Genomic DNA, 22,646 nt, shown 5'->3' with positions numbered 1-22,646 from the left:
TAGGGGGGGAGGCGGGGGGAGATCCAGCGGGGGGGTGGAGGACAGGGAGGAACCGGCAGGATGGGGGGGAGGCTTACCTGCTCCTGCTGGTTCCTCCTCCGGCAGCTCAGTTTGGAGCTCCCCCCCTCCCCGCGAGTTGTACATGTTAAATTCCAAATTTAGATGTTAGGAAGAAGCAATGAGAGTATCAGGGTGGGGGGCACAGCATTTGGCAAGAAATTTATTTGGATTTGAGTGACCAAATACCCAAATGCAATCATTAGTGGCCCAATGGCAAACAAAGCTCAAACCTTTGCACATTAGCTCTGCAGGTCATAACCAATGAGTGACAGGCAACCCAACCATGTGTGGATCATAGCCACAACTGTTCAAATCTCCTTATCATTTCTGGTTATAATTAATGCTTAAGTGTCTTGTTTACTTTGAGACTCCTTTTCCCTCAACTTTAAATAACTGTAAGCAACACATTTTAAAAAGCATTACCTGAAAGTTTGTTCGTACAGTCACAATCAGTTTTAACCAGGGAGGAAATTTAGAAATAATATTTGCAATGAATGAAGAAACTGTATCCCCATAATCAGGTTTGTGAAATTCAGCCTCATTTAAGCCATCTATCAAAATGATGCATTCCTCTTGTGGAATTTTCTGTTCTAGAAGGCAATAAAGTGAAAAAGCAATTAAGATGTATACCTTTTCGGTATCTTTCATATACCCCTCCCCCACCCTGTTTAAACAATTCAATTTTAGTACACTGCCGATAGAACGTTTTGTTACTGCTGTAAAAACAACACAGAGCGGATTCTGTCACCTTTTATGTGTCATTTCATAGCTTCCCACAAAAAATATATAGTACGCCACCATTTTCTAACAAATCTGTGCCAGGACCCTGTGCAGAGATAAATACCATTTAACACGCTATGCGGGAACTATATTACAGCATCCCAGCCTGAAACACTGATTTCAAATATTCGCAACTGAGGTACGGACTTGAACTTCTTAAAGATGTGGGCATTTTGTATTTCTGAACTGCAATTATACACAAGATATTTTTTAAAAATTACAGGATCTTACTTCAGATGCATCATAAAGCACTTTGACTCTACATGAATGGTCAGGTTTTCATTCTCTCTCCCTCTTCCTCATTGTGATCGCCAATTATCTATTTTCTCTTTCGCAGCAATCCACGGCTTGCCATACTACCTGAATTGGCAAACCACAGTCTGTGCTTGCCCTACAGACCAGAATTGCAAGTCGGAACAAACTATGATTTGTAATCATGTTCACAGAATAAGCAACAGGCCCCAGCTGTTACTTCCCCTGCAACTCCCAGCTGTTTTTCCTGATGGTGGTTATCAGGTAAAAAACATGCATCTGGGCACCCCAATCTTTTGTTTTTGTTGTTCAGTCGCACAGTCGAGTACAACTCTTCGCAACCCCATGAACCACATCACACCAGGCCCTCCTGTCTTCCGTCGTGCTCCGGTTTGCTTAATTTCATGTCCGTTGCATCAATAACACTGTCTAACCATCTCATCCTTTGCCATCCCTGTCTTCTTTGACCTTCAATCTTTCCCAGCATCAGGGTCTTCTCCAGTGAGTGCTCCCTTCTCATTTGGTGGCCAAAGTATTTCAGCTTCAGCTTCAGTATCTGGCCTTCCAGGGAACAGTCAGGGTTGATTTCTTTTAGGATTGACTGATTTGATCTCCTTGCAGTCCGAGGGACTCTCAAGAGTCTTCTCCAGCACCATAGTTCAAAAGAATCTATACTTTAGCACTCGGCCTTCCTTATAGTCCAACTCTCGCAGTCATACATGACTACTGGGAATACCATTGCTTTGACCATGCGGACTTTTGTTGGCAGGGTGATGTCTCTACTTTTTATTATGCTGTCTAGGTTTGCCATCACTTTCCTCCCAAGGAGCAGCCGTCTTTTAATTTCATGGCTGCAGTCACCATCTGCAGTGATCTTGGATCCCAGGAACATGAATTCTGTCACTGCTTCCACAACTTCCCCTTCTATTTGCCAAGGAGAGATGGGGCCAGATGCCATGATCTTAGTTTTTTTGATGTTGAGTTTCAAGCCAACTTTTGCGCTCTCCTCTTTCACTCTCAACAAGAGGTTCTTTAGGTCCTCTTCACTTTCTGCAATTAAAGTGGTATCATCTGCATATCTGAGGTTGTTGATCTTTCTCCCAGCAATCTTAATTCCGGCTTGTGATTCATCCAGGCCGGCCTTTCGCATTATGTACTCTGCATATAAATTAAATAAGCAAGGTGACAATATACATCCTTGTTGTACTCCTTTTCCGATGCTAAACCAATCAGTTGTTTCATATCCGGTTCTAACTGTCACTTCTTGACCCTTATACAGGTTTCTCAAGAGACATGTGAGGTGGTCTGCTAGCACCCCAACTAGAAGCACCCAAATTGGGAGTTATATGGGAACAGCTGCATACTTTTTCTCCAGCAAACCATCTTTCTCTCCATTTTGCACCAGATCAGTAGTGGCCTGGCTTTCCAATCCATCATTGCTGAGAAACATTTAGTTTCATCCATTTACTTATCAAACATTCTGAGATATGTGGACAACAACTGTAGTTCATAATATCCAAGATAGCTGCTACATTACTAAAGCCAGTGCTATAGAGAAGCACTGCATGATGTTACTGAATCATTTACCATTGCAACTTCTGTTAAGGTTCCATTTTGTAAATGGACTCTCAAAACTTCCTGAATAATTAATAGATCATGCGATATGCACTACAGATGGCTCATAAACACATCAGTAAATGTGTAAGATTATAACCTAATAATGTTTCAGTATAAGTATAGATGTTCATTATTCATTTAAGTCTAACAAATCAATTTTCCTTTCTAAATGTGCTCTCACCACACGAAATGCAGCTGAATTATCAACAATCCGAAATGTTTTGTTTGTGAGCTTTGCTATCATATTTAGCACAAGACCAAACTAATAAAATCTAATTTGGAAATGTCTGACACACGTCAGAGAACCATGGGATGCATCTGAACTCATTCAAGAAACAGATTTTTTTTGGCTTACCTTTCCTAAGGTTAGCAAGTGGTTCTAGCACTCCTCTTCTGAATGCAGCTACTGGATCTTGAACACAGGACCTAAGGCTAAGCATGCTTTGGAGGTGTGGTTCCCTTATCAGAAGGTCTCTATATGCTGTTAGCTGATGTGACCGACATAGTAAAGCTGCAATGCTATGCACAAATTCTGGGACAAGACATGTATATGTATTGTCAGCTTGGCAGTAGTGGTAGGCAACAACCTTCAAAGTGAAGAAAAAGTACCATTTATAATTAGCGGTGAAAGGTTCCAGTGATTAACTTGGTAATACTCAATGTGAAACTATGTCGAACATGCATTTCAACTGGATCTTTTACATTGTCTCACAAAACGAAATTTAGGAAATTGAATGCACACAAACACACACATTTTTTCAGTGCAGATCTCACAGTCCTTTTCCAACATATAATTTCACCTTAATCAGTAAGAATTTGGATACACAAGATAATACACTCCATGAGCAAAGAATGGAGGACATTAGTTATATTACAGCAGATTAAAAACAGTACTACATTTCTGGTCTGAACATTGTGTTTTGGGTGTTCTTAGGGCATAATTAGTTTTTAGATTGGCTTTTAATGTTGTATATGTGTTGTTTTAATGTTTATATTATCAAATGTTTTTATATGGCTGTTTCCCACTTGGGGCTACAAGAGGCTCAGGAGAAAGGTGGACATATAAATGTTTTAAATAAATGAATAAAATTTGGTATGTTCTCTCAACTGCTCTTTAACTTCTTCTAAAGTACAGTAGTTTGCCTTTTCTTTCAAAAACATGTTCACATATAGTACAGCATTTTACATACAGATGCAAAACATTTTCAATATGTTATTATTAAATAGTAAACTTATAAAGCAGTACACTAAAGAGAATCTGGCTATGTCTCGGGATAGCCACCCTCTGTATTACTCTTCTCAAGAGATTCTTAAATTCATCATCTAAAATGGAGCTCAGTACTAGGACACAAAGTTTTAATAGAAGTTTGAGAATTTGCTTTATCGTATGGATCTAAGTTTTCTATATGCTTGAATTTCAGAGAAAATCGATGGGAAATTATTATTCAGTTATATTTAACATCAAAAGCAATTGTCAAAATGTATAACTCAATAAAATCCAATAAACCCAATAAAAATAAATAACTCATGTTCTGGATTTTGCTGGTATGGTAATGCAGAATCAGCTCATTTTATTTACATGTGGTGGTTTTGCCCAAGAGCTGTTTCTTTTTGGGGAAAGGTTGTCTTTTTTTTTGGTGAGTTTTGGTTTGGAAAGGACCACAGAAAATAACCCAGAATCCCTGTTATTGAATTATGTATTAAGAGTCCTGATTAGGTTATAAGTAGGGATGGACACGAAGCAGTGCACAAAATGAAATTCGTCACGACTCACGCCACTTTGGGCAATTGCTTCATTGACAAAGCAATCCATGGCTTGCTAAGCCGGGCACTGAGCAGTCAACTCCCCAGGCAATGAGGAGGAGCTTACTTCCAGGTTGGGCTGGCCCAACTGGAAGTGAGCTCTGAAGGCATTTTTATGCCTTTGGAGCCCACCTCCAGGTCAGGTCGGCCTGATCGAGCTCTGAGAGTGAGCTCCAAAAGCCTGGGAGCTCAGTTGGGCCAGCCCAACCTGGAAGTGGGCTTGGGAGGCATTTAAATGCCTTCAGGGCTCACTTCCAGGTGGGGCCACTTCCAAATAGTGCCGCAGCCATGCCCCAAACCAGAAGTGAGCTCACTTCCGGGTGGAGCTGCAGCCCCATGAACTTCCCATAACACAAACTGGTTCATGTAATGGAGAAGTCTGTGGTTCCGGGTTCGTGAAAACCCTGAACCTCCATTTTTCCAATTCCTGCCCAAACCTAGTTATGAGGTATAACTTTGTATCTAATTACTGCAGCATGTTTAACTTTTGTGCATTATTTGAAATAAAGTAAGACGCCTGAAGTTAGCGAATGGCTCAGTAAAGTGAAGGAGGTTTTTCTTATGCTAAAACTTACATCTTTCCAAAAGAATGAGAGCTTTGATTTACTAAGTCCGAGTGGTCTAAAGTTCTAGGCCATATTCAGGTAAAAGACAAAGAACTAAGAATGTAAGATTTTTTTGTTTTGAAATGTATATGAATGTATATGAATTAAATTAAATTTTAAAATGTCATACACACACACATACACACACACAAATTCATCATTTTTGCATGTGCCTAAAGTGCCGTCAAGTCACAGCCCACTTATGGCAACCCTAGCAAGGGGCTTTCTAGGCAATTGAGAAGCTGAGGTGGTTTGCCACTGACTTCCTCTGCAGAGTCTTCCCTGGAGGTCTCTCATCCAAGTACTGTCCATGTTTAGCTTCTGAGATCGGGCTGTACCATACTGCCTTTCCTTCCTCATCACTTTTACCCACTCCACAAATATCACAAGATAAATATGCCCAGACAGCAGGAAAGGCATGCTCAAATTATTTTGAAATTCATGGTATTTAAGAACATACACCCATGAAGCAGCATGAGATTTTGGACATCAGATTTTTGCTCCTTATTAAGTGCCAGAAGCTTTGGAAATCGGCACATCCGTAAAGTATCAAATTTAACCACTATCTCATCTACTCCTCAATGGCTTGACTCAGAATCTTGGAGGAAAAGGGGGGGGGGGGAAATGCTCAACTTTTAAAAAATGAGAATAATTTTTAGTTTGATGATTTAATGTTACATATATACCAATGCTAAAAAAGGTTAATGGTATTCAGCATCCTCATAAGCAAAGTCTGTGAACTGTAATGCATTCCTCAGTTTCAAACTAACAGTTACCACTATGTTAGTGCTGAAGCAGGGGTATAACTAAACCAAAGTCAAAGGTCACATTCATGGGAAGTAAAAGTTGCTTTAGAAATGAGAGGAGAAAGGGTGTGGGAAGAAGTCCGTGACTGTTTTCCCAGTTTTATGGAGATTCCTTATACTTACAAGGCATATTACCCCCTTTCCCAAATATATTTCCCAATGTCAAACAACACATTACAGAAAAAGTACAGACACAATTTTGCAAACACAAATTAATTTATAGCTAAGTCCATAATGCAATCACTGTGCCAGCAAAGAATGCTGCGCACAACCAAGAAGTAGAACTGGTAACAACTCAAAGACCTTTTCAGATCCAGTACTACCAGGGAGATACGTATGAGAATTGTACTGGCCTCAGTTAGAAATTGTCTTTCAGGACAAAGGGCAAAGCTTTCTGACTGTGTAAGTCTGTAGGTTAAGTCAAATGGACCTGGATTAATACATTCTAAATATAACAACTGCTTTGATGATGTTAACATTGGGGCAGTTCTTACATAAAGAGTGTACTGGATATTTTAGGAGGGAATTTTCTCCCCTTTAATGTAATATTTCAATACCAGACCAAATCCTCTCCTATTTGCAACACATTGCAAAGCTTTTCTCCTTTCACAATCCTTCTTGCAGAAATAAATGCATTTGAATAACCCCACTGCAATTTGCTGATAATTCCAGTTTATATAACTGTTAGATACATCAGTGACGGAAATGCTCTAAGCTGCCTAAATCAAATATTTTATCCTCCCCTCCGTCTTATTACACGCATTGCAGGAAGCTACACTGAATAAACTAGCTGTAGCTTCCGTAGGAATTAGCGATCACCATCTGCCAGAGTCAGATAGAAAAGGAATATTCCCGTAATTCTTAAGCAAGACTGTGGCTTTGCCTTCTACAACCAGAAAAGGGAAAGAAAAAGAAAAGGAATAGATTACCCAGAAACCTAATACAAGGTTATACAAGGTCTTCTGATTGCCTGTGTACAGGAGTAAAGTAAATTGCTGTATTTATTGAAACTGGGGGGGGAAATACCATGCCACATGGCTCTGATCACATACGTAGGTTTTCTAAGTATACTGAGTTCTCACAAAAAGCACTACAAAAAGCATAGATCTCTCAAATTCTGGGTTTTTTTCATAATATTGAAGAAACTGATAAATATTCCATGTTACCTTTGAAGCAAGCCGTCTAACTGAATCACTTGTTTGGTTTTGATGTTCGTGAGCAGAGGGGCAGTTCAAGGTTTTGATTGTACTGATGCCACCTGAGGTAACAATAGAGGGGGACAACTGGCTGAGAGGAATCTCTTGACAGGGGTCACTGCCTGTGGAGGGAGGGAAAATAGGCAGACATCCAAGTTATAACTAGCAATAATCATTTTGTGGTACAAATTACAAATATATGTAATGCTGGAAATGTTTAGTCTTCCAGGGAAAGCTAAACATTGTTTGAACTCCTTAGATTGCCCTCATGTGTTACCAGTTATGACTTCATTCTTGGAGTTGCACATACTCAAAACCGTACTTTGAAGGTGATGTTTATCGACTATGCTAATGCAGGGATGCCATGACAGCAAAAATTCGAAACAAAAACAGAAGAAAAACATTTCAGTTCCTTTACAATAAAAGGCATATACCCCCACTCCCAAAAGTACCGCAAGTGAGCCTTTCATTGCAGAATACTACAGGAACAAAAATGATACATACATTTCCACAGAACCAGCATCTCCCAAAGGTTTGGCTGATGTAAAGGCATAAACTAATTTACTCCCTCACACCAATGCCAAAACCTTAATTTCAAAATATGCTTGTTCTGTATACCTAAAGTCATGTGGAAATATATCTGCCACATTTTGCCACACAAAGCCTCACCTCCAGAAATACTACAGTTTTCAATACTAAGCATGCACACACAATACCTGGATTTTGACACACACACAAAGGAGTCTGCAATAAAATCAGAAGTCCCAGAGCAATGGACATCAGAGCATGCACATATGGAAGTAATAGGCAAATGAAGGCACATTTTGTGTCCAGCCCTGAAACTCCTGCAAACTAGGCAGCATTTAGACAATTGAAGGTTACTTAAGGAAACAAACGAAGGTGTAAATTTGTGGGATTATCAATGAGCTATACAGTTAGTAAGAGACTGCTACTCTCTTCACAATTTAATTTCCATATTACTTCACTCAGTATTTCTCATATTTTACCTCATGATCTATCAACCCTTTTTCAGCCAGAGGCTATCTTGGCTACAATTCCAAGTGAAATTCCCTTCCCTGGAATTCCAGCTTCCTTTCACTCATCAGTTTCTGCCTCTCCGCCCACCACACACAGACTGCACACCTACTGCACAACAAAGGGTAGGTTCTTCAAGGAACACCTGCTGCCACAATTCCTCATTTTAAAAACCCTGGATGCGGCACACTTGGGTAGAAGGGAAACAGATATATTCAGAATAGGTTCTGAGGTTCACACAGGGACTCTCTCGCTCCCTCTCTGCTACACTGACCAGTTGAGGAAGATATTCCCTAGCTCCCTCCATCCACAGTCACCAAATGTAACAGCAGGCAACTCTCTCAGTACAACAATTCTTTCACCTGCTTTGCCCGAGTAGGGTTCTATCACTTTCTTCAAAGTAGGTTTTTGCAAGACGGATTTAGCTTCTTGACCTACAGTTCTACGGATTGTAAAAACATTTTTATCCAGGATCTTAACTATGCACTTTCTTCAAAGTAGGTTTTTGCAAGACAGATTTAGCTTCATGACCTACAGTTCTATGAATTGTAAAAACATTTTATTTTATCCAGGATCTTAACTATTAAGAAAACCCTTTTAAAAAGAACTCCAAACCCCAGTCAATTGGTGAGGGGGACAACACATGTATATAGAACAAACGAAGACACACAAGAGATCATCTCATCTTCTTATCAGAACTGTTTATAATGGAAACTTGGCTAACAAACAAGAAAGCACAAAAAACATAAAAGGATATGCGTGATGCAGTCATTGAAACTAAGCTTTGGTACATAAGACAGTGTTTTTGAGATGTAGTTGAGCAATTACACAGGCTGTACTTTACCCCCCCCCCCCAAAAAAAGGTACAATGGGAAGGGTACATAAACATGCTATACTTTACAAAGGTGTACATTAGAAGGTGATGGGGCTGCGTGAAGAAATGTGGATCATTTCCACACACTAACAAGGAAAGAATGGAAGGAAAGAAGAGGTACTCTCAACATTGTAACAGGTAACAGAACATTTCTGTCCTATAAAACTCCAATTCATATAGCGAATGTATTGCAAAATTATTTTTTGATAAATGTAGCATTTTGAACCCTTCTTCTGAGTCTGCAAAATAATAAATCTAAAACATACTTTTAGGAGAAGAACTTGGGCTGGTGGAAGCAATTTGCCTCATGCGACTTCCATGGCAGCTAAGTGCCACAAGTTTTGAGATAATAGCAGTCTTCCCAAATCCCACATTTCCAATGATGGCAGCTCCCCTGGTCTCTGCCTGCTCTGTATTCTTCAGCTTTTCCTCTATAACTTGAAACAACCAGTCTCTTCCGACAAACACAGAGTCCATTGTTATGCTTGGCACTTCAAACAATAGTGGCTTTAGCAAAATGTCTTGAGGCTTATAGGGGGCAAAACGTGCTGAGAGGAGAGAAGAAAAAGTACTGGTGAGAAGAAAATATGTTATGCCTTAAAAGAAAGTGTTGATTCAAAGCACAAGCATTCATCTTTAAAGAACAGTTTCAGAAGCTGCAAATAACCTGTTTTTGAACATACATTGTCAATTCAGCCCTGAACCAAAACTGTCAGAGCAGAATAGACACAGCTAATTTTGTAAGGCTGGCCTATAAACATTAAATGGTTTCCACCCAGAGTTAATGCAAAACACATCTACATTGTTTTTCAAATCAGCACGCTTATATTTTTAAGGGCCTGATTATCTGTGATAATCAAGTCTACAAGTTCCTAGAGGGTTCGATATATAACACGTCAGGCTGTGAAGAGACAGGAAGTCCTGTTAAGGATGTCGCTTACAAAAAAGCTGAGGCAGAAACCAAGAAAGTAAGACAATAAACTACAGTGTAGTCCTCCTTCCAACCATACTGGGCAGGAGCAGAATTACAAAGTATAGTGTGCATACTTTGTGCACAGTATCAAAGCCATTTAGTTTTATTTTCCCTGCACAAAATGTAAAGCACCTCAAACAGAAGAGGAACCATAGGGTATACATATTTTCATAAATAAACAAACATAAGTAGAACTCACTACTTTGTGTAGTCAGTGAGTGATGAGAAGGTAAACAACTGGATCCTATTCCTTCTCACCACTTTTGCCATTGTCCCTTAATACACTACACTGTAGTCTAGAGGGTCTCTAAATAAAGCTTCTCTACATACAGCTGAGCCATCTTTAGGCCTGTTCCTATATTACAAGACTCTCATTGTGGTATGGCTCCATCCCATGCCATTCCAGAAGACCATGCAGTAAGCAACCAGGATTGTCCCTCATATACACAAAGTTCCAGTTTGCTTTCTATGGGGCTGGCATGAGAAGTAACCACAGGGAACGGCAGCTACTCTGTTAGAACATGAAAAGTAGTCCTTAATTGTAGATGTAAACAGATTGGCTGGCTCCAGAAGCATTGTGTAAAGCAGCTGCCCTAGCTCCTAACACAATGCCACCAGTATGCCTTCTCACTTATCCAGATTCCTTAATACATTTTTACAGAACTCACATATGGCCAGTGATAATTTGTAAACTGGCTGACTTCCCTTGTAATTCCTGCTTTTGTAAAACGACAGAGAATCATACTAAGTATTAGACACTATTTCTCCTTGGATGAGCTTTCGATCAGCCTCTGATATGACATGACATTTGGATATATATATATTAATCTTCATATTTCCTTCTTGTCAGTTGATCTGTTAATTAAAACATTCTAGACAGACGTAGTAGCTTCTACTTCTGATCTCTGCCTCCAGATAGATAAGGTTTTAGCACTTGATCTCCCTTTGTGCAACCTATTTAGTATATACTTTTGTTGCACTCAAAGAAAAGTTTCATCCAGGTGTGAAGAACTTCCTTTCTATGGAACACGGATTGGGTGAGCCCCCAACACTTGATCTGATGAGCAAAGCAAAATATAAAAACGGAACACATCACAGCATGAAATGCTTTCCTGTAGCCCAGACGTGCCTATATTCCTATACCATTTGCTGTCAAGAGGACAGAAGTGGTAAAAGGTTGCCGCCCTCTTATTCTGCTGTAGATTCTCTGGAGGTACTGTTGTCAAACAGGATGCTGGGCTAGGCAGACCTTTGGTCTGAGTCAGCAGGGTTGGATCTTCTTGTTCTTATGGCTAGGCAGACAAGTAAGTCCAAACTATTAAACAAGTAATAGGAACTGGCTCCTTTTTGGACATCTTGACATCTTCATGTGACAGCAGGTTATAAAAGCCCACCGGACGAAGTCAGCAAAAACCCCCCAAACCTGTAGATTTCCCACATGCTGGAGGAGCTGTTCTAGGCAATGGTTTGGATATTAAGGCAGCTTTCAGCCAGTGAGCCTGTGTTTATGTAAAGTGCTGTCCAAGTCACAGCCATTTTATGGTGCCCCATAGGGTTTCCAAGGAAAGAGACAAACAGAGGAGGGCTTGCCATTGCCTGCCTCTGCCTAATGACTGTGAAACTCCTTGATGGTCTTCCATTTGAGTACTAACCAGTGCTGACCCTGCTTTGCTTCTGAGATATGACGAGATCAGGTTAGCCTGGGCCACCCAGTTCAGGGACTCGTGAGCCTGGAACATGCTTATTTAAGGAACCTGATGTTGAATATCAAGACCCCCCTCTGTCCTTTTCTGCTTTCTTTTTTACTTCAAAAGCAGCTATGTAGACCTGCTAATGTGATCAAAAATTGGTAATACACTTCACAATTATTATATCGCTCCACAACTAATAGCAATTAAGAGCGGGGAAGGTGTTTAAGTGTCTGTGCGAGAATGAGATTTAAATCAGGGAAGTGTCATGAGAGGCTAACATGCCCTGCAAAGGATTCTGATCATGGACCTCCTGCATCATGTCTATTACATCCCACAATGTATGAGTGTGGGGTTTGTGCTACTTCTTCCTGGTTGGTACACCTGCCACTAAGTTTTAATGAGCTACAGAGACATCCTAAGAAAGGGCAAATACATCAATACCTTTGATTTCTTGCTGAACTCTCCCTCCAGCTGTGTTATGCCATGGCAAGCGAATCGAGGTTCTTAAGGGAGCATTCCTCTGTCCATCCAAATAGCTCAGGTCTTCCAACTTGGTGGAACTAGTTGCTGTAATAAGAATGTAATTTGGTCAAAGTAACATCAGTACAAAGTAGACTCCAATATCATGTCTCCAGCAGTGGTTGACAGTAGCTGTATCACATGAAACAAAATACTGACTACTTCAGTTCCTGCACTGGCTTGTATTTTTCTACTGTTAGTAGCACTACCCACAAAGCAGACCTGCTGATTAGTCCTAACATCTCTCCAAACACTTAAAATGTTTACATGTGTGTTTACACTTGGGTGAACACACCTGAAAAGCTATTTGGGGATTATGGTGTGGCCATGCCCTGTGTGAACTAGCACAGAACCACTGAGGGCTATGTGCTATGTGAACCACTGTGAACCACTGAGGGCTATGGGCTATGTGAAGACACAAAGGCAGAAAAGGTGAAACGCAACAGACAGTTTTACAGAAATTCATATTCTTGTAGCTAACTTAGGGCCAAATTACATGAGACCACGCCTCCAAGTCCACCACAGGGATGCCACACCATTTATAGTTTTCATTTTTAAAATCACTTTGGGGACCAGATCATGCCAGAGACCGTTTGGTTCCTGAGAACTGTGGCCCAGGGCGGGGGGATGAGGGACAGAAGGCCGTCATCCCCCCCCCACTGAAGTCTCTAGCAGGATTGGGCCCCCACAGTGATTTTAAAAGTAAAAAAAGGGAGGGGGAGTAAAATGATGCCATATTCCCGTGGTGGATCCAGGGACGTGATATCATGTAGTTTGGTCCCTAGAGCCAGGGTCTGGCCAGAAGGAAGGCCAGAGGGAAGGAACCGGGAATTGAATAAGACCTGGATTGAGCATCTGCCCCTAATATTTTTGCAGAGTTTGGCCAGAAGAGACTAGAGCCAAAGGACCCTTGACTCTTAGTCGGCAGCCTGAGGCCACTCATAAGCCTTGCCTTGGAAATTCTCATGACTCACCACCTGTTTAGGTTCAGACAGAGGGCTTGATGGCTTGTGCTTCTTGTAGTACTGTTTCTGTATTTTATTTTGTAAGCCACTTTTGAGTCCCCAGTGTGGAAGAGAAGCACGATAAAAAATATTCTAATAAAATAGTCTAATTTGTTCATTGTTACACACAGTTGTAGAGAGGTACCAGATGTGCCTTCTCAACAGCAAACAATCTCTCTGAGTATATTTACAATCACTTAAATAAGTGTGGTCTGGAAGCTTCAAAGTACTGTGGTAAGACATCCCAGCCAAGCAAATCTAGTGGACAGACAACATACAATAATGGTGTTGCTTGAGAGAGGGCCCGATCTGTACAACCATGGAAAAAACCCCACAGCACAGGGACTTTTTAAAGAAACAGTGCAGGAGTTACTAAACCAGGTGAACATGGTCTGACTCAGCCTAAAGCATCATTCTTAATCTCTAGATAAAGAGCAGACAAGAATCAACAAGAAGTGGATAAACAGAGCTACAAAAAGTCACGGTAACAATCAACACTGTAACAGCAAAGACCTTATGAGTATACATTCTATGGCACCAAGAAAAGTTTCAGCTGGGCCAAGAGTCAAAGAAAGCAAATTTTACACAGTAGTCAAGCTAAAATGCTCTTCTGAAGAAAACGTGATACCAACATAATACACAACAACAAAAGCAAGAAACCACCTTTTCCCGCAGACCTGCCACTTCAAAAATTATGGCCTTGAGCTTCCATAAACATCACCAGCTAAATTACTGTGTTCTGTGAATTTGTTAATCACAACCACTACATTCAACAGCCATAAAATTCTAGAAATTTATTATACGTCATGAGGCCATTTTTCATTGTTAAGCGGCCAAAGTAACCGTGTATTCAAGACACATTACTGCGTTCCTTAACAAACATCACATGAACAAAAACATGCAAATGAATCATTCCACAATGAGAAAGAATCCCATACACAGGAAGCCAAGAGTTTTTATATTTCATGTCACTAGTCTAAAAATACAAGACATTTTTATACATTCTCTCGGTACTATACACTGCCTTGCTCAAGGTAGCATTTAAAAAAATTAAATACCTTCTCTTCTGTGTTTTTTTAAAATAGGAAATGATGTCAAAGACAGTCTTAAAACTGATTTATTGTTAGTTAGTATCTAAAGGAAACAAGACTCTCACTGAATTTTTACAGCCAGTTTGGCAGTCAAATTACTTATTAAAGCTTCAATATTGCTAAGTCAAAACACAGCAAGATACCTAAGATGAATCTTCTGCCCCAATGATTACAGTCAGAGCTATTGGCAGTCCGTCTTACAGGCAGACAAGCAGACATTGTGTGAAGTATTTCACAGCACTGAGAATATTAACAATCATTCCATTAATGGTAGGATTTTTGGCCTCTATAAGGCCTCTATATGGCTATAAAACCTTAAATAGCATGAGAAATATGTTGGAATTAGTCAATACCTGAATTCACTAACAGGAGAAGATACAAAACAAATATACATGAATTAACAATGGTCATAAACATGTATGACATCTGCACTATGGACAGGTCTTTTGCTGACATACTTGTACTGCTAAAGAGGCAAGCCACATCTGGAATTGAAGAGAGGATTGTCTCTTCAGCAGCATCAGTACATGCAATACAAACATCAAAGACAATTTTAGCAGTTCATGCAGACCCTTCTCCTTCCACATACATAAAAGTGCTTGGAATGGACTGCATTTTTAATACCTCAAAAGTGCTATACAAACAGGTAAAGGACTGTGAAGGGTTAATTCTTCACAGAAACAGAGAGCCTTGAGTGACAGGCTGCTCCAAGTAATATGATCGGTTAGCATCAGCTGAGCAGAGAAAGACTTCTGAACTGGATGCTAAGGAGAATGAAGTCTGATTTTAGCCTTAGCTGGGAGCAGTTTAACACAGATGGAGAACTGGGGAAAAGTTGGCAAGGAAGTTTGGGAAATAGGCAAAGACTCCCAAGGGCAAAAGGAAAGGTGCTAGATATTTTAAAGAGAGAAGAATACTCCCTACCACACAGGGAGTTAGCTCTGAAGAGTACAGAGATCCCTGGTCTGGTGTGGTTAGAAATTGCCTTTAGTGACCTTAAGAATCAGTTAAAAAGTCAAGACAAGTACTGGTGTTTCAAGAAAAGGGGGCTGGATACTGGAAAGAGTTTAAAGAGTGTACCAGCCTTCTGGAAACCAAAGGAGCCAGATAATACTCAAAGGAAGTGTATTAGAGTGTTTGGAAAAACACTGGAACAAAAGCCTCTCAACATAAAGGTTTAAGTCACTGTGAAAAGCTTAAGAAACTTTCATTAGCCTGAAACATAAGACCTAAAGTCTGTGTATGCATTGATTTTACCTCAGAGTTATCTATACTGAGTTACCTAATATCACAATTACATCAATGCATGTTCAATACTTGTATATTTGAAAGGTCTTTTCCATTTGCCTATCACACCTCACTTTCTAGTGAGGTTTCAATGAAACTAACACCACTGTCAGCAAGGGGTTTGTACTTCTGGAATAACTCAGAGGAAATTCATTTTTAAAGTATTGTTTTTAAAAATCTAACCCTTTGAGTCTTCTAGTGCAAAATGCAAAGGAAGCAAAGGTTCATGAATTTAAATGGACTTGACAATGCCATGAATTCAGATATGGGATCCCCATACTCTCCTAAGACCACCCTAGCAGAAAATCTGGTTCCTTATGGTAAGAATTCCAGAGATGGGGAAAAACTAGGAAGTATTTACATGAACCAACTGCTTATCTTAATCTGGAGAATACCATTTCCAATCTTTTTATCTGGGATCTTTCTTTAAGAGAGTCAATTATCTTGCATTGTGACCCTGAAGATATGTACAACCTTCCAAACAGCTTTTAAACTACTATACTCAAATACTGTAATACAAAATTAAAATGAAAAACAAAACTGAAATGGAGAGAGGGATCAAGAGTCCAGAAAGAAAGGTGAAGTGACATTAGAGCTGTTTGCACAAACTGACATTCTCCCCCCCCCTTTTTTAAACGGACTTCTCTAGCCCATAATTGCTGAGGACTGAAATAAATCAATATTAAAATAAGGGCTATTCTATTTCCTCTGTAACTGCAGATTCATGTTAAGATACAAATGTTTCCGTTTGAGAAAGCAAACATTCAGGTATCAGAGATGAACAAATCTTTCCCTGTACCTTTCCTTAAAACATGCATGGCTTATACAAACAAAGTGGGTGACCTATATAGGAAAAGCTCTGACTTTGCTTTTGTGAATAGTTTGAGATGCTGGATAAAAACCAGCTGTAATTCCCAGGTCTCCTCCCTCTTCTATACAATTCAATTTAGCATTATCGGTTTTACCCCGTATTACATATGCTTTCACAGAAATAAAAGCTTCATTAATTTCTCATGAGAAACTTGGGTCATTTAGGAACGCGAGTCAGATTGTTTCCTAAACGTGGCAAGAAAAGAGGAACCGATCTTCAGCCATCTTTTCTGGATTTTTAAAAGGCCTTTGGAATATATTCTACATTCTATACAAAGGCTATAAGGAGGGGGGAAACAACCAGAGATTAACTGGTGGACCACGACTGATGGTGGACCCCTCACACTCCTTAAGGGTAGTAGCTGGAGAGGAATCTTGTCAGTCACACACTGGTACATTTGTTCATATAAACGTTTGTATAAAGAAGAATCATCGAGCATTTTAAGAATGCATTAAAGTATTTTAAGAGCATCCAAATATTTATCCCTACATAATCTAACAAGTTCAATGACTTTCATAACAATGAAGAATATTGAGAAAGCACCAAGAAAAGCAAAGCAAAATATATTCCCAAAAGGACGGGTGTGTGTGTGTGTGTGTGTCACACATAGTCACACCCCGGCATTTACTATATGCTGCTCAATAGAGAACATTCCAAAGGTACTCTGAAGATTAATGCACATCCACTCTAGCGAAAAGCATCATATCTCAATCAGGAAATTTTCTTTTAATGAAGGAATGCTGACTGCATGTGGTGGAAAGTGCCACCAAGTCACAGCTGATTTATGGCAACTCTGTAGGGTTTTCAAGGGGAGAGATGTTCAGAGGTGGTTTGCAATTGCCTGCCTCCACATCACAACCCTGGTATTCCTTGGAGGTCTCTCATCTAAATACTAGCCAGGGCTGACCCTGTTTAGCTTCTGAGATCTGATGAGATTGGAGAAGCCTGGGCTATCCAGGTCAGAGCTAAGCAGCCACTTGTAGTTCCCTCTGCAAACAAAGATGGCAAAATTAAAACAACCAACACTGTTATTCACAGCTGCCAGCTGGTCTGGAGATAAATGTACTGTCTCTTTAATAGAGATTTAATGGGTTGATATTTACCAGGCGAAGCGATTTACCTCCATGCCATGAAAAGTTTCAACTGGTCATTTCTACATACGAAGCCTCTATTAAAAGGACAGGCCATTTTTTCTCCAGGCCAGTTGGCAACCAAGTCTTCATACAGGGCCACCTATTTGCTTATTAAGACTTTAAAATGACATCTCTCATCACATACCTCCCATGACAATTCAAAATCATTTAAGGTCAGTTTCAGTGGGTACTCTCCATCTTGAAATACTACAACATTCAGTTGCATTACAGAACTGGAAATAAAATACATCTTGTCCTTTGCACATTTAAACACAGAACGGCCCCCTCCCCTACAAATAACCAATTTTACTTCATATCCCAGTCAGGATTTTTTCTTTTCTTTAAAACATTTTTATTGTTTTTATCTCTACACACTACAGGATTTTTTCTTTTAATGGGGGAATGCTGACTGTATTTTTAAAAAGCCCTTTATATGGCACCAGCACTTGCCAAGACAGGATCTTGTTAAGGTATTCCTTACTGTTTTCAGGACTGCAGTTTTTCCCTTTTCAACCCTTAAGTTTACAAGCTGAATACACATTTTATATTGATATATTCTATCTTCCCTTAAAACAGTAAAGGGAATTGACGGGGAGAATAAAGGAAGAAAATTGCCCTGTCAAGGGAAATCCAGATCTTATTGTGTACAATTCATTTTCTGAACTGAAGTTTATGCTGCATTGCCTTAAGGGTGTGGGGGCAAACAAAATTAAAGAAAAGAAACATGTAGTTGTATGTGAGAGAATTATGTGCCATCCAGTTGCTTCTGGCTCATGGTGACCCTATGGGTATTTGTACACATGGTAAATTAAAATACATGAAGGTTGTAATCTGGACTCAAAATTACAATTAAGAATGTTTTGTTCTTAATGTAATACTTAAAAACTGTTGGCAGCTGCTATAGTATGTGGGCCAGGATTACAATTTGGTACATTAATTAAATAGTAAAATGGCCTAACTGGAAAGGCTGAATATAACTGGGCCCCAATGAGTCAGCAATGTTGGTTGTTACGGGAGACACAGTGACGGTTTTCTGAGAAACTTTTAATTATTGCTGAGTCATGATGCATATAAAGAAACCTCAGTTATAATAAACTGCACATGCTATTTTGTGTAAATATATAGAACTTCTGAGCTTGTGATTCCTTGTAACCAACCTTCAAAGGAGGACATTCACTTTCTTGTCTAAACGTATAAGCACCATGAACTACATTACTTCCTACAAAATGCTGCAGAAAATCAAGCTATGTTATTAACTGTGTAATGAAAGGGCACATGAGCCATCCAGAACTATAGTTTGCATTTCTCAGTTCCCCTTCCTGAGAATGTCAACTCTCTAATAAATCTTCATAAACCTTCTGAACCCTACACCTGTGTTTGCAGTTTCCTTGTCTGTCTCTCTGTGTTTATTTTCATGAAGAGTTGGTTGGGAGCCTCTCTACAGCCATCATTACATGTACACACACTGCACATATTTCAACAGCTGACAGTTTATCACAATCATACCAGAGCTTAAATACAGTTGTTGGTTTGGAAGATAGAGACTCCTTACTGGTAACTGTTCTTTGACTGGCCATCTATGCCACATAACTAGGTTCTGCATCTGCAAATATCACCCATGGAAATGTGCTGAATGAAGTGGCTGGTGTGTGTGTCTCCCCTCGGCCCCGTGAACATACCTTGGGAGTTAAAGCAAATACCTTTCCTTTCATCTCAATTGCATCTGCCAAGCTGCAGAAAAAACAGCAGGCAACAAACAAAAGAAACTAGCTGTGAAGAAGGTAGGTTGGGTTGTGTGACTGAACTGACAACCACTCAAAAAGAACAGTGGTTACAGGCAAATAGCCCTTCTTCTTCATGGTCTCTGGGAAGTCTCACAATCGGATGACTGAAGGCGATACAGCTATAAATAGGTGCTGGAACATCAGTGCAAATGCCATTCTTCCAAACATGGCATCAACCCAAGGTTTTGCATCAAAAGCATAATGCTCACTAAAATGCTGAAGGAGCCACACAAGTGACTGACCTGCAAAGATTTAGTAAACGGTCATCATGAAAATATGGCAAGAATGACTAAATTCCTCAACTGAGAATGTTTCTCGATATTGTTGAATTTGGGTTGTTTGGCCAACTGATAAAAGGATGATCCGAGCGATCCTGCAATAGAACTTTTGAAAATAAATGCATTTGTCTTTACGTTTAGATTATCATCTTTACGAAAATTCTTTGTCCTATGCAAACAGACCTTGATAAACATCCAGGGTATGCAAAGTATGCTTCATTTATTTACTCAAGGAAATATGTACATTTATCGCCTGGAAAACATGGGAACAATCTTTAGAGATGACTCGATGAAGGACTACCATTCCTATGAATCTACAAGAAAGGAAGATAACACAAAAGCCAACAGTTCATTTGCCCTATAAGCAGGTGCCGTAATACTGAGAAGAGCTGTTCTGATTTGATGAGCCCACAATCACAGGAGATCCCAAATCCAAAACAAAGATTTGCAAAGATCAGTGAAAGGAAAGAACAAAGATAGGCTAGGGAAAGGTCATTAAAAACCACACGGCCAAAGGGGACGGCTTACAGAAAACACATAAAAAACATTCTCTAAGCTTTAGTCTTTATAAGTGGGGACATGCAATACTCGTGGGGGTAATTCTTCTTCCCTTCTTAATTACCCCCCATCGTAGCCACTCTCTGTATAAAGAGGTATTTCCTTTTGTCCATCCTGAATCTACTGCCCATCAGCTTCACTGGATGCCCTCAAGTTCTAGTATTTTGGGAGAGGGAGAAAAAGTTCGCTTTGTCATCTCTCTCTCCCCCACGCATAATTTTATAAATTTCTATCATGTCCCCGTCCCCCCCCTTTAGTCTCTTTTCTGAATTGAAAAGTCCCAGACTCTTCAGACTTTCCTTACAGGGAAGGTGCTCCAACCCCCTCATCATCTTGGTTGCCCTCTGTACCTTTTCCAGCTCTGTGAGGCTGCACCACAGATCTATAGAGGGGCATTATGATATTGGCTGTTTTCTTTTCTTTTTTTCTTTTTTTTGGCCCCTCGGAGGGGATTTTTTTTAATTGCATTTTTATAAAGACTACAAACTACAACAGAAATAGGGAAGGGGACTACATTAAGGGATAAAGAAAATATACCCACTACTGTCTAAAAACCCAAGAGAGGAGATCATCTAGTTAGCTTGGCACACATTATCTCTCAATCATGCTAATCCCATTATGAACTGATTCAACTATAGTATTATCTTTTTCATATCTTAACTATCACTGTAAACCCGAAAGACCCCTAAGCATCTAGTATAAAAACAAAAACCAAAAAAAAAACCCCACTGGGGCAGACCTTTCACTTTCAAAAAGAAGTCTCTTTCCTTTTTATAGCTTCCTTGACTTGCTTTGTTAACCATGCAGGCCTTCTTTTAGACTTGGCAGTGCCTTTCCTAACTTGTGGAATGCATTCTATTTGGGCTCCAACCTGTGTGGTTTTAAATAGCTTTCACGTGAGATTTGACTCTCACGTGTTTCCCTTTAAGCTTCCTTTTTAATTATTCCCCTCATTTTTGTAAAGTTCCCTCTTTTGAAATCAAGTGTGACTCTTTTGAGCTCTAGGGGTAACTTTCTATTGACCTGAATGCTGAATTTAATAGCACTGTGGCCACTGTTCCCAAATGGTGCAACAACCAGTACATCTGTCACCAGGTCTTGAGACTTGCTCAGAACCAAGTAAAATATCACTGTCACACAAGCTTTTAGAGCTTAGGTGCAAGTATAAGAAATGGAAGCATTAAACCCCCCCAAAGACTAGTTCTGCTCAACTGAAGTTGAAATGAATGACAGAAGGAATGAAGTACTCCAGAAACAGAATTCTTAAAATCAACATTGGTGATTTACTTATGCTGATCCCTTTGGTACCGTGTTTCTTATTCATAAGCTCACGAGGGAAGTCGGTCCAATGGAGTGCAATGGCTTTGTTTTCAATCATAATCCTTTTTAACAGCCAATTTAATGGCAGATCTAGATTTCAAGCCTGGATCAAGAGGCTCAGAAGCTGTCCTAGCACAGCTTTTACAAGACATTGCCAGAGTGGAAACCAAATGAGGATTTGTGAAGCCTGAAAACTGCCATGTCACATCAGAATAAATAGAAGTCAATGCTTATTCCTGCAGCAAAGCATGCAAACCACACAAATGGCCTAAAAATGGCCTTGCAGCAGAGACAATCCTGTATGTTCCATTAATAAGGTAGAAAACATGTCTATGTAATACAGGGACACTACCTCAACAACTGCTACCCTTTGAGAAAGTAAACCATCGTGCCATGTGAAAGTAGCTGGGAAGTACTAATAATACAGTCCCCAAAAAACTAATTCTAAAGTAAAAGCCATAGTGTGGCCACTAACTCTACCTACATAAAATTTCTAACTACAGTAAGCAAACATTATACAGAGAAGCAAATCTCTCAGCTGAACTTCCTTGGCAATTCTGCTTTTTCATGAAGACAACAAAACAAGGCATGAGTCATCTGGCAATATCACAAATATCTGTTCTTGAAGGAGAAAACTTTAAGTGCCAGTTTGAATATCAGTTTCCTCAGCTTTCCCCCTGCAATAGTTTGTTGCTAGGAAAATGCCATCTATCTTGCAGCTAGCATATCTATTGCTCCAGAGGGTCAAACCAGACAATATGCTATCCTGGGGAACATCATCATTTTACCTCTGGAATTCCCTCACTGTACAAAGGGGGGAGCTGATCCCATTTAGAACCAGAGCACGGTGAGGAGGAGGGGCCCCTGTCTCTCCCCCATGTACCATTTGCAAGAGCTCAAATGACACCAGGGTTTTGGGCTCTTGAAAACAGTGCTGGGGGAGGGAGCTCTTCCCAGCAGTCCCAAGCAGCATTGAACCCCCACCACAGTGTTTGTAAAGTGAGAGAATTCCATGGGTAGAACAGTAGTGGTGTCCCCAAGGATACCATATCATCTAGTTTGGGCTTCAGTGTGTGGTTGCCTACGCTGGATTGTGTTTGTGATTACAG

General features: G+C 40.0%; 1 protein-coding gene across 1 annotated transcript in view; it reads right to left on the bottom strand.

Annotated features, from left to right (window-relative positions):
- Positions 1 to 22,646, bottom strand: part of TANC1 (tetratricopeptide repeat, ankyrin repeat and coiled-coil containing 1) — a 216,811-nt gene that overhangs the window by 49,958 nt on the left and 144,207 nt on the right. Inside the window, 7 exon segments of the mRNA XM_015411532.1 lie at positions 484 to 650; positions 3,065 to 3,296; positions 7,090 to 7,241; positions 9,295 to 9,576; positions 12,134 to 12,259; positions 12,507 to 12,552; positions 21,879 to 21,890. Of these exon segments, the coding sequence (XP_015267018.1) occupies positions 484 to 650; positions 3,065 to 3,296; positions 7,090 to 7,241; positions 9,295 to 9,576; positions 12,134 to 12,259; positions 12,507 to 12,552; positions 21,879 to 21,890 (1,017 nt within the window).

This window comes from Gekko japonicus, unplaced genomic scaffold (genome assembly GCF_001447785.1).
Source record: "Gekko japonicus isolate JY-2015 unplaced genomic scaffold, Gekko_japonicus_V1.1 scaffold6, whole genome shotgun sequence".
Taxonomy (NCBI): Eukaryota; Metazoa; Chordata; class Lepidosauria; order Squamata; family Gekkonidae; genus Gekko; species Gekko japonicus.
This window is presented reverse-complemented; position numbering and strand designations above follow the sequence as displayed.